This window comes from Nannobrachium achirus (genome assembly GCF_963921795.1).
Source record: "Nannobrachium achirus genome assembly, chromosome: 9".
NCBI lineage: Eukaryota > Metazoa > Chordata > Actinopteri > Myctophiformes > Myctophidae > Nannobrachium > Nannobrachium achirus.
In genome coordinates this window covers 62972811-62988314 of record NC_137818.1, presented here as the reverse complement: position 1 = coordinate 62988314, position 15504 = coordinate 62972811, and the positions used below count along the sequence as shown (strand labels likewise).

Sequence of the window (15504 nt, the reverse complement as noted above, 5' to 3'; positions counted from 1 at the left end):
ATGTATGCTGTCCAATCTAACTTTGCAGATGGATGGATGGATGGATGGATGGATGGATGGATAGATAGATAGATACCTTCCTTTATTATCCCAAGGGGGAAATTCAGTTGTTCAGTTGTAGGCTTGTAGCACAGCAGTATACAGTTATTTACAAAGTTACAGAGAAGTAAGAAAAAAGGATGGATAGGAGGAAAAACAAGAGCAGTACCGTACCAATAAAGAGAAGGTGCATCAAGAGAGGGGGCGAATAATATATAAATATATATACATTAAGTGTCTTACAAAAAGAGACCATAGCAGTCAATGCTAGTTAGTGCAACAAGTATCACACTGTCATTGTTAAACAAAGCAAAATACTCAGAAACTACCAACACAACCTAATAGTGCAATATCAAAAATCTGTGCGAAAGAAACAAAAAAACAGCTCAGAGAAGAAGAAACTAGGAAGCGTGTCACTGCAAGACTCACATGAGCACCCTCCCTGGAAGGTCCTTAGAGGTCAAAGTCAATACAGCAATAGTTCCGTCAGTCTAAGTTAGGAAGGAAGTCCTTTTCAATCGTCCGTTATGTGTCTCGTTGTACAGCTTAAAGTGATAGTTCGCCTATTTCTTAACTACAGCTGTATCGAGTACTCACCTATAATGGACTTGTTCCGAGGGCATTATTTGGTCAACTGAATGCAGTGGTCAGAGATGTGGTCAGTTTTCTGCTGAATTAAAAGCAGTTCCATTGAGTTGCCCGACCCGTTTTTTTGTAATAAACTAATCCACAAAACCGCTGTCATTATTATTGTTGACATATTTCTACTTCTACGAGTAATGCTCGTTCAACTTTGACCCCTCTGTAACATGGTACTATTTCTTCTCTCGAGTAGATCACTGCACCGCACTATAACTCTATGGTGCCGCATCACTCACGATGTATGCTCTGTGCTGCTGTGAGCTGCTGCTACAGCACACGCTCTATTTTTGTTGTGTGGTCGCTGCTGATCGCTCCTACTAGCCTTGAATAGCAGCTTAGCTAACCTTTATCTGCCATTGCTAACACAAGGGAGATATATCCACGCATTTCTGGGTAAAAGAAAAAAACGTCTTCACCATTTCCCCAAGGATATAGACACCAGACAACTTTGACTTGTTAGAGCCAGCGAGTTTTCCCCTCTGGTCCCGTATCTAACACTACGCTATGCCACAGGTGAGCACTTGCGCTCAGAGCCGCGGCAGCCCAGGCTGCTCAGCCTCTCGTCTGTAGTAAAAAATAAAATATACACTTTCACTACTCACCAAAAAAAAGGCGGTTCTAAGATGTAGAAAGCCTACTGTCCTTTGTGGCAACACTCGTAGCCCCCCGCCTCAAGTCTAAAATACACATTTGGTCCAGAAAAGAAAATATTTTACTGGAAGTTTTAGCTACTCCACACCGCCCTCTACAGATCTTGTCAATAGAAAAGTCCATTGACCAGATTTTGCCTTCGGGTGAAATATCTTTTCTTTTATGGCAAAAAGTGCATTTTAGACATGACATTTAGACAGATTGCCCCCACTTCTGAAAGTAGGCTTTTTACTTTATTTACTTTGTTTTGGTGAGAAGCGAAACTGTACTTTGTATTTTTACTACTGAGGAGAGGGTGCGCAGGCTTTCCTAAAGCGCAAGGCCTCATCGGTGACATAGCGCTACGCTATGGACCAGAGCTACCGATTGCCGAGGGTAAAACAACACTGGACTAATAAAATATATCGTCTGTACCATTGGTTCTCAAAGTGGGATCCGGGGACCCCCAGGGCAGGGTCTTTGAGGGAATATAAGGGGGTCCCCAGCTAATAGTTAGGACCGAAGGCGAGATTTCAGCTTTCAGGAGCGACAAGGCAGCTATCAGTGCAGACTGTTTTGGGGGTGTGCTGCGGCTGCCGCGGGATGTGCCCGTTGAGTTGAATGCGGCGCAGTGATCTACTCGAGAGAAGAAATAGTACCATGTTACAGAGGGGTCAAAGTTGAACGAGCATTACTTGTAGAAGTAGAGATATGTCAACAATAATAATGACGGTGGTTTTGTGGATTAGTTTATTACAAAAAAAAACGGTTCGGGCAACTCAATGGAACTACTTTTAATTCAGCAGAAAACTGACCACATCTCTGACCACTGCATTCAGTTGACCAAATAATGCCCTCGGAACAAGTCCATTATAGGTGAGTACTCCATACAGCTGTGGTTACAAAATAGGCGAACTATCACTTTAAGGGCAGCCGGTACAAAAGACTTTCCTAATCTCTCGCATCTCCGTCCTGGGTAGGCAAAGCGGTCGTTTCCCCTGAGGACCATCAATATGGAGCAAACTCTAAGCCACCACGAACTCGAAGAAGAAAACAAAAAGGTAATAACTTCAGAAGAGCATGTACATCGCCACAACAACTCACAGAAATAGTGGACTTTCAAACACCTGCAATGGATTCCATCTGCATGTCATATCAAATATCCACAAAACAAGTCAGCCAGAGGCACTCTTCATGAGTTTTTTAGATTCCATCTACAGGGGGCACGGTGGCGCAGTGGTTAACGCTTCGCCTCACAGCTAGAAGGTCCTGGGTTCGATTTCCGCCGGGGGACGCTGTGGGCACTGCGGGTGTGTTCCTCCCTCCGCGTCATCAGCGCCCACACCCTGGGTGGGGTTGGCGATAGGGCCTTTCTGTGTGGAGTTTGCATGTTCTCCCTGTGTCTCCTAGGCAGGGTGTCCGCGGATCTTGAAAAGTATTGAATTTAGTTTTGCTAATTCAAGGCCTTAAAATGTCTTAAAAAGTATGGAATAGTGTGAGTGGGGGTATTGAATTTTATCTGGGGCAGAATGAATAAACGTGTCGCAAACAGACTTGTTGCGTTTATTTCACTCCGTAGTTTTTTCTTCCTGGTTCTGAGCCGTCCGACGTAATCCAATAAAAGTAATGTAATGATTGCTGTGATGCGACCAAAACGGCCGGTCAAGTGGACCGAAACGAACGCTCCCTGCTGTTGCACGAGCCGACTCAGCGCCGTCCGAGTTACATCTACTGGGGGACAGAATAGTAAATAATGTTTGGGGGGGAAAGCGTCACTCAAAGTGCCTCTGGCAAACCACAGTGCGTCTTTTACGGGACTTGCCTGACTGTCGCTATCTTTCACTAAAACGCGTCCCCTCTGAGCTTCAGTAGCCCTAGATAGATGCTAATCTAATAGCATGTAGCGTGTTGGTTGACACAACAGCGATGCGGGGGCATCGCGGATCGCCGACGTTCCAGCGCTTTGTCATTGCTGTGCCGCTTGTCAGAAAGCAGCCTACTTTATTAGAAGTATCTGTAAGTTGAGAAACAAACCAGCTGCACGCCTTTACCACGGAGACTGGGAGGAAGATAGACTATTTCTCTCTGTATGTGAGACGGTTGTCTCTGTGTGTGAACGAGAAGACTGAGAGAGGCGGGGCTGTGTGTGTGTGTGTGTGTGTGTGTGTGTGTGTGTGTGTGTGTGTGTGTGTGTGTGTGTGCGTGTGCGTGTGTGTGTGTGTGTGCAACACTGATCAGTGTGCATTGTCCACATTTGAAGTGAGTAGGCTCTTGTAATGTAAATATAATGGCATAGCCTACACACCCTCATAAACCATGTTATATTTACATTGCAATTATTTTATAGCTACAAATGTGAATTATATAATCCATATGAAGGTTAACAAAAAAACACATGAATATGTGATTGGAATCAATGGAGGGGTCTCATCTGGAAATATTTTATGTGGGTTACTTTCTGACGACATGGATGGCTAGACTATACAGTTTAAATTCTGGACCAGGTGATTTCATAAAGCCCCAGAGGTGGCCTACCATGCATTTGTAAGGCTCCTTTCACCATTTGATGTTATATTGTTTTTTATTCATGGGTCATGAATTGGGCCAAATTGGACAGGTAATGGTCCTGGGCAGTATTGCTGTGAGTACTGGGATTGTACTAAAATTAATTGGGAGAGATGTTTTCCTTTTGGATTTAAAAGGTTAAAGACAAAGTTACAATGAAGGTCAATATTTGCCCACATAATTGTTGAAGAGACCGGTATAAGAATATTGGTTGGCCAGGTTTGCATGTGCATTTGATTATTCCTACTGTATGTGGTAGCTTTTTACTGACACACTGCTTTGCCACTGACAAACACTGCTTTGTCTCTGATTTATGAATGTGGCCTTACATTTGTTGATTCCTTTGCCGCGGTAATGGTATTGAATTTGTCATTAAAAAGCCTTAAAAAGTATTGAATTTGTACTTGGGAAATATGCAGATACCCTGCTCCTAGGGTTGATACCCTCACAAAAACATGCAGTAATCAACACTGTGGGCACTGGGGGCGTGTTCCTCCCTCCGCGTCATCAGCACCCACACCCAAGGAGGGATTGGCGATAGGACCTTCTGTGCCAACACACGACTGCCTCATGTCATGATGGTCATGGCTACCTGTAGCCCCTCTCGGGACCCTGTTTACCTTTTTTTGTATTGCAGAAGACGGTAATAACTCCTTAGTTCACTCTCCCTGATACGCACGCCTACAACTGTCTGGTCTCGGACAAATATAACATCGCTCTGATGTTGTAGACTGTAGAGAATCTTCAAAGAAACCAAGAACTGCACTAGGCTACCGCGAAAACGTGTCCAAATCTGCGCTAATTGGGGTTGCCGCCAAGTAAAATTTAGCAGCTTTTTCCAAACTGTATCTCTCGATTCCCCATTGTGTACACACACATGTCCCGCCTCCCCGCAGCGTGGTTGGCTAGCAGGTAGTAGCAGCGTGTCTCAGCGTGTCTAGATCAGAGGCAGGAATGTACATCCACAGAACAAGTACACCCCCCTGAATATGACACTAATTGTGGGCTCGCCTGTAAGGCGAGCACACTTTAGATATTGTCATTATTTCTATACTATACTATACTATACTATACTATACTATACTATACTATATCAACTTCTCCTCAATACTTTGGCACCTTTCAACTCCTACATACTTAGTGAGAAAATGAAAATAAAAACATCAATGTGTTCAGCTTACAGTGGCGATGTGTGCTATTACTTTATACAGCAATCGGCCAAATGGTGGCGCTGTAGGAAGCCTTCGAAAGTGCAAACTTTGAACAGATATAGCTCATGCTGTGTTTGAGGTACAGCCATGAAACCCGTATACACGTATGCGTCTCCTCATGCCGAACAACTTTTACGCTCTGACTTTTGACCTTTGACCTTTAGATCCCCCAGGATTTTGAATTATATGAAAAACAGTAAAAATCTTATCTCCTCCTGGTTTTTTTTCGTTACGCGCACGAAACCTTTTTCACATGAACTTTGGACCAATACGGTCAGATTGATCAACCAGATTTTTTTTAAAGTGAAATATAATTTTTTAATAATTCAATCAATATTGCGGTTTTATGCAAATTATTCTTCGGCCTCTAAATCATACATGCAAAGTTACACGTTCATGGCATTTGGCAAAGATGTAGAGGGTTAGTCAAAATATCACTGAAACCAATCTTATTCCAATTGGCCAAAGGGGGGCGCTATACGAAGCGTTTGAAAAATCAAACTTCAAACGGGCATAAGTCATGACTCGTTTCGTTTGAAGACATGCAACTTGTTACACGCATGCTTTGACTCAAGCGGAAGGCATCTGTGTCGTTGTTAAGTAAGCTCCGCCCTTCGATTTTCCGCCATTTTGAGCAGTTTGTAAAACGCGTAAACCCGCTTTTATTCTGGAATATTCGCGTCACGTGCACAAAACTTTTTTACGTGAACTTTGGACCAATATCTAAAGATCTGTCAGATCGGATTTCTTTAAAATTGAAACATGCTTTTTTTAATAATTCAATGAATATTGCAGTTTTATGCAAATTATTCTTCTGCCTCTAAGTCATACATGCAAAGTAACATGTTCATGGCATTTGGCAAAGATGTAGAGTGTTAGTCCAAATATCACTAAATCCAATCTTACCCCAATTGGCCAAAGGGGGGCGCTATATCATTTTGAGCAGTTTGTGAAACACTTAAACCCGCAAGGATTTTTTTCGCAATCTGCATGAAACATTCTACACACAATCTAAGGACCTTTATCTAATATGCCTATGAAGTGCACACACGTAATAATAATAATAATAATAATAATAAATATAGCTGCAAGCAGCGATAAAGTGGCCAAAGCCAAAAACACCTCAAATCATGAACACAGCCTGCAATGTGTGTGAAATCTTGCAAGCACATTCCCAATAGGTCAAGGAACAGATACCACCCTTCTTACATTGGCCTGTTATAGCGCCACCAGTGGGTCAACTTTTGCACAACACATTTTTGGAACAAAATGGACCAATCTTTGACGTCAGTAACGTCAAAGAGAGCACTGCCTGCGATCTTGACATTTTGTACTTTTATAGCCATTGTTTTCTGGCTTGAAGCGAGCCCACAATTGTTTTGAAGGAACAATATTTTCTAGTTACTAGTGTCATACTAGTGACTAGTAAGTCACTAGCATGTCTCAGGGACCCCAATCCAACCCCTGATCCTGAGTTCCAAGCAGAGAGGCATTGGTGTCCCATTTTTATAGTTTATGGTAATACCTGGCCAGGGGATTGAACCCTGGCCTCTGAATCTCAGGCCGGACACCCTAACCACAAGGCAACTGAGCTTGTTTGTTGATTAGGGTACATGCCATTTACCCTAATCAAACTGAGTAAGGCAATCATTAAAATGCATGAACTGTCATTTTATAAATGTAATAAGCAGACATAACAAATATAGTGTACCGTATAACCTTGCTAATTGGTGGATGAACCTAGATCAATATGAAGAAAGAAGGACTTTGTAATTTGTAACTTCTCTCTAACCATTCAACTATGGCTGTATGAACCATATAAGCTTACTATAGAGGGTATGTGTGTGGCATCATCATACCCGGCAGTTATGCAGGAACGCCTACTGAGTAGCAAATACCTACTTTCTGGCCTTGACAGCCCATACATCCAAACAGAAAGGTTCTATCTAATTGTATTAAAACAACGTTAGACAACGTTAAACTCATTTTGCCACTCACTTTGCCCCTCGATTTGCCATTCAGTTTATGCATGCGCATACCCTCTATAGTTTACCCTATAGAACCCAGCTTGCATACTATTTAAAACATGTGTTTTTCATGAAAGATGTTTCTCTCCCCTCATTCTCTATCCCAGATGGATTTCCTTTCCAACTTCCAGTGAAGAAACCCTGCCACTGTGACCAGTGCGGAAAGTGTTTCAGGTATCCTGTGTGTTTAAAGCTTCACAAACGAATTCACACAGGAGAAAAACCCTACAACTGTGACCAGTGTGGTAAAAGGTTCAGACTAAAGCTTTATCTAAAAAGACACCAGATGCTAATTCATGCTCGAGTGAAACCCTACCAATGTGATCAGTGTGGCAAAGAATTCGGCATGAAGTCCTCTCTCAAAATTCACCAGAGAATTCATACAGGAGAGAAACCATACCAGTGTGATCAATGTGGTAAAATGTTCAATCAAATAGGCAGTTTCAAGTCACACCTACGAATTCACACAGGAGAGAAACCCTACCCATGTGACCAATGTGGAAAGTGTTTCAGTACTTCTCCGGACTTGAAGATTCACAACCGAATTCACACTGGAGAAAAACCCTTCATCTGTGTCCAGTGTGGGAAAAGTTTCTCTGTTTATGGCAGCTTAAAGACTCACCGCCGAACTCACACTGGAGTGAAGCCATTTAAATGTCTATGTGGAAAGAGTTTTGGATCTTGTTCAGAATTAAAACTTCATCAGCGTAACCATACAGGAGAGAAACCTTTTGAATGCAAACAGTGTGGAAAAACTTTTAGATGGAAACAAAATTTTAAGTCTCATTTGTGCAACACAACAGGACAAATCTTACAACCATGAACCATATTGAGAAAAACGTTCATGCAAAGACTTACCTCAAGACAAGGGGAAATTTGAAAGAACAAAAATATTACTTTTATTTGTTGATACAAATGACTGAATTTGATGCTTCTTTTCTGTTCGTTTTTGTTTTGGAAAATACAGCTTAACATTTCAGGTTAAGTCCATGACTGTCTGTACAATTTACAATTTAGGCATTTAGCAGACGCTCTGAAGAGGCGAGTCTTGAGACCATGGCGGAAGCTAAGGAGTGAGTCTGTTCTAAGTGCGCCAGGAGGGTGAATTGTCTATGTTTAGGACTAGTGGATTTTTGTCCTGGGTTTTTTAAGAGAGGGTTCTGTCTGTAGAGGTCGATCAGGCTTTGGAGGTATGGAGGTGGCATACCTTTAGTACCATACCTATAGTGGTGCCTTATCTACTTTTAATTACATGAGAAAAAAACTTCCATTTAATTCCATTTCATGCCAGGACTGCTGAGGTCTCAACTGCATCATGTTATTTACTCATTTATTGGTACATGGATGATTGGTAAATACATTATTTGTTCGTGGGTATGGTTAAACATTGACTTTACCCAGATTGCTATCAATGTTTACAATTAGTTACAAGACCCGCTAATACATCATAAGACTCCAAACCCATCTGTAGGGACTAAGAAAATCCATACCCTAAAACATCATTATGTAGGCATGTAGTTATGTACTGTAGTATGTTTGTATCGATACCTCCTTCTCTTGATAGTGTTATGTATAAAAGGTTCAGGGAAAGAGTTCATGCCTACATAATTATGGAGATCTCTGTATCTGTCAGCCTTTGTCCCTTTAATGCCCATACAGGCAAACCCATAGACTGTAAAAATGTGTCATCATGATGTGAGCGTGCTATGATGTCACTGTGATGTCAGGGGAACCACTTTACCAGAATGGGTTTGCCTCTTTGACATCACGCTCTGGCTTCACTGTGATGTCACACTAACAGAATCCCTTATGCCCATATATGGAGTTCCCTGATGTCATCAATATTAATGATGCCCTGTTAGAGAGATCCCTGTGATGCCAGGGGGAACAAATCCCTTTTATGCCCATATATGGAGATATGGAGATCCCTGTGATGCCAGGGGAATACATCCCTGTTATGCCCTTATATGGGGATCCCTGATGTCCACAAACCCTGATATCCACATCGCTGATGTCCAAATCACTGTGGCGTGACCTCGCCCTTTAGGGCCCTTTACTAGTATCTATTTACCAGGAGGTATAAGTATTTCCCAATGTCTTGTTAAATGTGAAGCTATTGATGTATCACAAAAAGAATGTGTGATAATGGTATTACATTATGAAATGACTGTTAAAACAGGCAGGTTGTTTATTTAAAAAATGTCAAGTTGCAGTACAGTAGGCCAACTTTATACTTTTTTATCATAGCAATTTGTAGTATTCTCTCTGTATAATAAAGTTCTTGTTGAATAACTGGGCTGCATACATGTATTAAAGTTGTCTTATATGTAGGCTACCTGTAACAGTATGACACTAATTACACAATATTGCTTATATGGGCGACATGGTTTATAAAAATGCATTAGACTTAGAAGCCGCCAAGACCTCCAACAGAAGGCTGTGACCTCGAGTGAGTTGTGGAGTGGGCTGGCAGGTGAATGCAACCAGGCTGCGCCTCAAAGCTAGAGGGATGGAGCACAGCACAATGCAAGCACCCATTGGCCATTTCCCTATGAATACTGCAAAAACGGCTTGGCGGATTCTTAAAAAATATACAGATCCATCTAAAAAAAATAGAATATATAAAAGTTCATTTTCATATATATATATATATATATATATATATAATGTCGTCGGGCGGAAACCTCGTATCTCCAAGTTTCAAATTGATGCGTTCTTTTGCAAAGCAAAGCCCTGCTTCATCATACAAGGCCGTCGCAAAAGTAGTGAAAACAGCAGATCTACAAACACACAACGCCTCGCAGTGCGAGCGAGGCGTTGTGTGCTTGTAGATCGTCTGTTTTCACCAGTTTAAATCATTTTTAAAATGATAAATGCAAAACGAACGGTTTTGGATATACGGATATTGTTTTAGATTCAGTAAGATTGAGAACAGGAGTGCTCGTTTTTGGGCACAAATTGGAGCAACCGCTCCTTCGGGGAACTAGGAATCTGAGGTTAGGATTAAGGCTAGGTTTAGGCATAGTTTTACTGAGATTAGGGTTAGGATTAGGGTTAGGTTCAGGCATAGTAGCATTCACCAGGTTAGCATTCACCAGTGTGGGACCAATGCAGTCAAACGCTCTACCACTGTGACATGGGCTTCTTCCAGGAACGGCCCATAAGGTGAACTAAAACAAGCGCTCCTTTTCCAATCTGACTGGTTTTTCTATTGTCGGGTGGAAACCCTGTATGTCCAAATCGTTTGTTTTGTATTTATAATTGTTTTAATTATTTAAACTAGTGAATATAGTTATAATAGCCGAGCTATAAGCACACAACGCCTCGCGGGCCTTGTAGATCAGCTGTTTTCACTACTTTTGTGCAATGGTCTTGTATGATGAAGCAGTGCTTTACTTTGCGAAAAGAATTTACAAATTTTAAACTTGGAGATAAGGTTTCTGCCCGACAGTGACGGTATATTGTTTTACTTTTTTATGGCATACAACTCATGAAAATCAAAAATCCATTTATCCAAAAAATATTAGAATATTTCATCAAAAGAAGGATTTATAATACAAAAATGTCATACTTATGAAAGCTTATGTTAATTTATGCACTCAGTACTTTTGAACAAATGTCTTCAATGGGGCGTGGCATGAAGGTGATCAGCCTGTTGTGCTGCTGAAGTGTTGAAACCCAGGATGTGCCTTTAAAGGCCCCACAGACGAAACGCGATGTTGGGTCGGATCAGATCTCGTGCCCGGGGGTTTATCGGTGTTCATTTCAAACGACAGTAATCCTCGGTCTTGAATTCGGGCCCGGTATATCCCGCTGTGCCAAGTGAAATATCTGAGACCATTACAAATGAGCCAGATATCCTGGATGACCACCCCTAGCGATCTCGGGCCAGAGTTGATTGGGGAAAAAGTTTTATTTTATTTTTTCTGGCAGTTGATTGAATAAAGAAACAAGGCTCCAGCCTCGGTTCTCAAACTATGTGTCCCGACCCAACGTGGGGTCGCGGAAGGTGCCATGGGCTCGCACATTGACGACCATACAGTGTGTATAACGTCTATTTGCCCTTCAACTATAAAATATATATTGTTTTTTATGAGACACGCATTGTAATTAGGCTATGCTCCCAAATCCATTTATTACCTTCTGTTTGCATATGCAATGAGTCCTGCAGTGCTGCCAATCTGTTGAAGGTGAAAATCATGGAGGTTTTTTAGCGAGGTGAAACGCCATCAAAAGCCACCTCGAAGATGCAGGTTGGAACTCACTTATATGGAGCTCAAATTAATCATTACATCATTGCGCGAAACTAGGCCAGATAAATAATTAGCGCATCAGTTCCAGGTGGTGGTCCGCTCTCAAAAGTGGCCAAGCTTCTTCTCATCATTGAGAATGCTTGCAGGTGTGCATGTTCAATATAGGAAATTGCCCATTACATCAAAGTGAGCCTTTCTCTGCACAAAAAAAGAAAGAGAGGTTTAAACTTGAACTCAGTCTGTGACTGTCCCACCTTAAGCGCCTTCAACCAACACTGTCAGAGTAGCACTTGTATAGGTCGATTTAGAACCCTTTTAATTTATTAATATATTAGGCTGAGTCGTGAACCTTTTTCATGTAATAGGCCTATCCATCTTCGCGTTCGTTGATAGCCAAAAGCAGATACAAGCTCACAATGCACTGTGCCATAGCTGCGTCTACAGAGAACAGATCTGTTATTTTGGGAACATAGCCTAACCATGCTGCGCATTTTGATGACCAAATAATCCTGTGTGCACTGTAATATTACGTGGGAATGATATACCTTTGTGGGAATGATATACCTTTTTGAACAATAGCCTAAATTGCGTGGTGTTAATGAGTTGTGGTCATACAACACCAAACAAAACAAGAAAAAAGACCGCACGTAGTAAAAAAGAAAAAAAGAATCCCAAGGAATGTATGTCTCTCTGACTTTGAGTATGATGACATTAGGCTATAATAATGTGGCATATAGCATCAACCAGCATTTTAACGGCAACCAGCCAGACATTGGGCTTTGCAGGCATGGGCTTTGCCGACCAAAATAAATAAATAATGAATATATTGTTGTAACCAACAGCGTGAAGCGAACGACGCGTCCTCTCCCTTTCCACACATTCCCCAGCTTATGGAGATGGCAACCAAATGGACCCTATTAATCTTCTTGAGGGCGTAAAATGAAACCGCCGTAGGCCTATGGCTCCATTTGGTTTCATAATCATGCGTGTTGAAATATTAGCGCTACAAGCTCACGACATTTTGATCTTGTGTTGAATGTCTCACTTTATAGATAGGCCTATTATAATTATATATTCAGTTATTTTTTGGCAAGCGAGACATCTGGCTCTGCATGACTACTAGATATTAAGTTAACTATAAAAATAAGAACAGATATTGCATCTGTGATAAAGTGGAAAGGATCCCAGCGCGCGTCTCGCTCCTCTGGTAGGTGTAGCCTAAATTGTTTTACGCATAGTTAAGAAGGGCATACTAATAATGCAGTCGTCCAGTATGATTTCATTCACTATACATATTTTAAAAGATTACAGTCTCCATCACTGCCACTCTTCTGGAATGTTTGTACCCAAACTTTCGCAGTGTGCAATGTGATGCGCATCCAAGACACGGCTGAGAGTGTCGCATCTCCAATATCATTGATTTAATAAAATCCATTGCCTCATCCAAGCCTTCAACCAACTGTCCAAAAAAGGATGATGATAGCCCAATATATTATTATCTTTTATAAATATAAAAAATATATTATATAGCCTATATATGGGGAAAGGCTTTCGTGAGGTGATAGAATAGGCCTACACTGCCTTGTCGCCAAATGACTGCGCAGAAGAAAAAAAGGGGGAAAAAAAGAACGCTATAGGCTATAACGTTTTTGAACAAGTGATTACAACATTTTAGGGAGAAAGAAGGCTAAAGTAAAAAGTAGAGCCTAAGTAGGCTAATAATAATAATAAAAGTGTAGGCTGTTCTATTGTGAGGTGACAGAATAGCCTACACTCTGCGCAGCCTAAAAAAAGGGAGGAGCTGGCTTCATATAATCTCAAGCAATCCCGTGAGCTCATTCAGACGACAATAATTGTAAAGGATTCCTACCCGATGACCCGAGAATATCAAGCTTTTTTGATATTATCGGGAGCGCTCCCGACGAGTCCCGAGGTCATAAAAAGCCAATTAACATAATCCGATCGTGTCGGGGTACTGTTCAAGCCCAAGACCGATTCCGGGGCCGACCAAACGATTTTCCCGGGGGGTCATCCCGAAATCTGATCGGGGAGCCTCGGCTCCGGGATCGGCTCAATGTGTACGGGCCTTAAGTCACAGAATATTTATCTCCTATATGATCAATCCCCCAATCGTTTATTTTTTCTTCCTTTTTCAACCTTTTATCGAGTCACCATACTTTCCACGTCGGAGGAAATCCTGGTATTCGTTCAAATACTAGCCCTGCATGTGTTCCAGTTTAGAAAAAAAGGGGGAAAAAAGAAAAGGAAAGTCCAATATCTTCATCACTAGAGTCTAGACTCTAGACCAGGGGTCTTCAACGTTTTCAGGCCAAGGACCCCTTAGTTGAGACTTGAGAGGGAGATGAAGCAGGGACCCCCACAACCTTTTCATAGATTCCATTACTGTTTGACAGCACAATCTTCAGTGTATTTTGGATTCATGTCAATTTGTGTTTTCAGATATTTAACCACTTGAGCCGTCATTACCTAATAACCACTTGAGCCGTCATTACCTAATAAACTTGACCTTTTACTCTGTACTTGTCTACTTTACCCTCTAAACCAAACCTCTTTGCCGAAAATAGCCAGCGCCTTACAGCGCGAGGCGTTGTGAGCTTGTAGATCTGCTATTTTTGGCTACAGCTCTAGGAATATACAGAATATGGACACTAGGGATCAATTTGTTAATATAAAAAGGATTGGAAGATTTGGAGGCCATCAGGCTGAGACAGTGAGTCACTCTATATACATACAGTATACAACCAGGCTGCTTTTACTTAACCAAATGTGTACACTCAAAACCAAATAAAAACCACAAAGAGCCCCAACCCTCCCAAGGTGTGAGTGCTCGAGAACAAATCATGGGTCATTTAAATAGGCTAGTCAGTGTTCGAGCACTCCGCGGTTCCGTTCTGGGTGAACCCATGGTGAGTATTCCTATTCACATCGGCGACCTTCTTTCCGGCGACTCTACCGGTTACCCTGCCAAGTAGTGCTGCCCCCCATTACACACGTTGTGGATCATCCCCAGGATTTATCTTACTTCAATCTTTTCAAAAACTTGCAATTTATCTTTGAAAAAAGTTCAATATTAGGGCGTCTAATAGCCGAGTATGGCCATTTATAACCCAGTTTTAGCCTTAGTCTAATAGCCTGAAAAATGCTCAGTGGGTATATAAACCATTAATAGTAGGCCTACTTAATTATAGGTTAGGATTAGGGTTACCAGACTATTGTTCTAGTCCGGAACATATCGAATCAGGAAGCAGCAAAAAAAGGGGGAAAAAAAAGAAAAAAAAAACATAGCGTAAACATGTCGAATCAGGAAGCAGCAAAATTATTTCGGTCAACATAGCCAATCAGGAGGCAGCAAAATGATTACGGTCAACATAGCCAATCAGGAAGCAGCATTCTCGGTGACGTCACCACTATCCAGGCAATAAATATGCAACCACACTTGCAATTTCCAATTGCATCTTTTCTAGTTGTGGGCTCGTCTGAAAGACGTGACCAGTACCAACACTTTATAGGTCAAGTTTATTCTCCTCAAAAATATGACAGACAGTACAAAGGCAGGGAATGAGTGAGCAGCGTGCCCACACTGTTTTGTAGGAACAGTATTTCTAGTTTAGTTTACCGTTAGCCTTGGATGAAGATCATGTATTCTATCGAGTCAGACTTTATGAATTATGCCTTTCTTGTTCCAAGGTAATTTGTTTACATACACTGTGAAATGCATGGTAGGCCTACGACATTCATTGGGAGCTTGTTTTTGTTTGTTGAAAATAATGTTTCCTGAATGACTTACATTTTTGGTACTTCTAGTTCTACGGGGAACCCCGGAGCAGTGTACTGTGTTTCGACCCGGACAAGATAGAGGGAAGGACTGGGACCGTTTCCGTCCTCTCTCTCGTCCGGGTTGAAACACAACTTACAGCAACACAACACGGTCGAACTGGACATAACTTTCAAATCAATGTTCATTTTTGGTATTAGGCACAACTATACTTGATTGGTAGATTGAATAGCCTGAGAGAGAGAGAGAGAGAGAGAGAGAGAGAGAGGGGGGGGGGGGGGGGGGGGGGGGGGGAGAAAGAGTGAGAATCGTATTTCAGAGAGAGAGAGAGAAAGAGAGAG

At 41.7% G+C, this 15504-nt stretch overlaps 1 protein-coding gene across 1 annotated transcript in view; it reads left to right on the top strand.

The window, feature by feature from the left end:
* Positions 1-9329, top strand: part of LOC308290583 (uncharacterized protein) — an 85207-nt gene extending 75878 nt beyond the window's left edge. Inside the window, exons 9-10 of the mRNA XM_080732487.1 lie at positions 2292-2372; positions 7222-9329. Coding sequence (XP_080588613.1) covers positions 2292-2372; positions 7222-7937 — 797 coding nt within the window. The 3' untranslated portion in view covers positions 7938-9329. The remainder of the gene's footprint in view (positions 1-2291; positions 2373-7221) is intronic.
* Positions 9330-15504: the final 6175 nt, after the last annotated feature.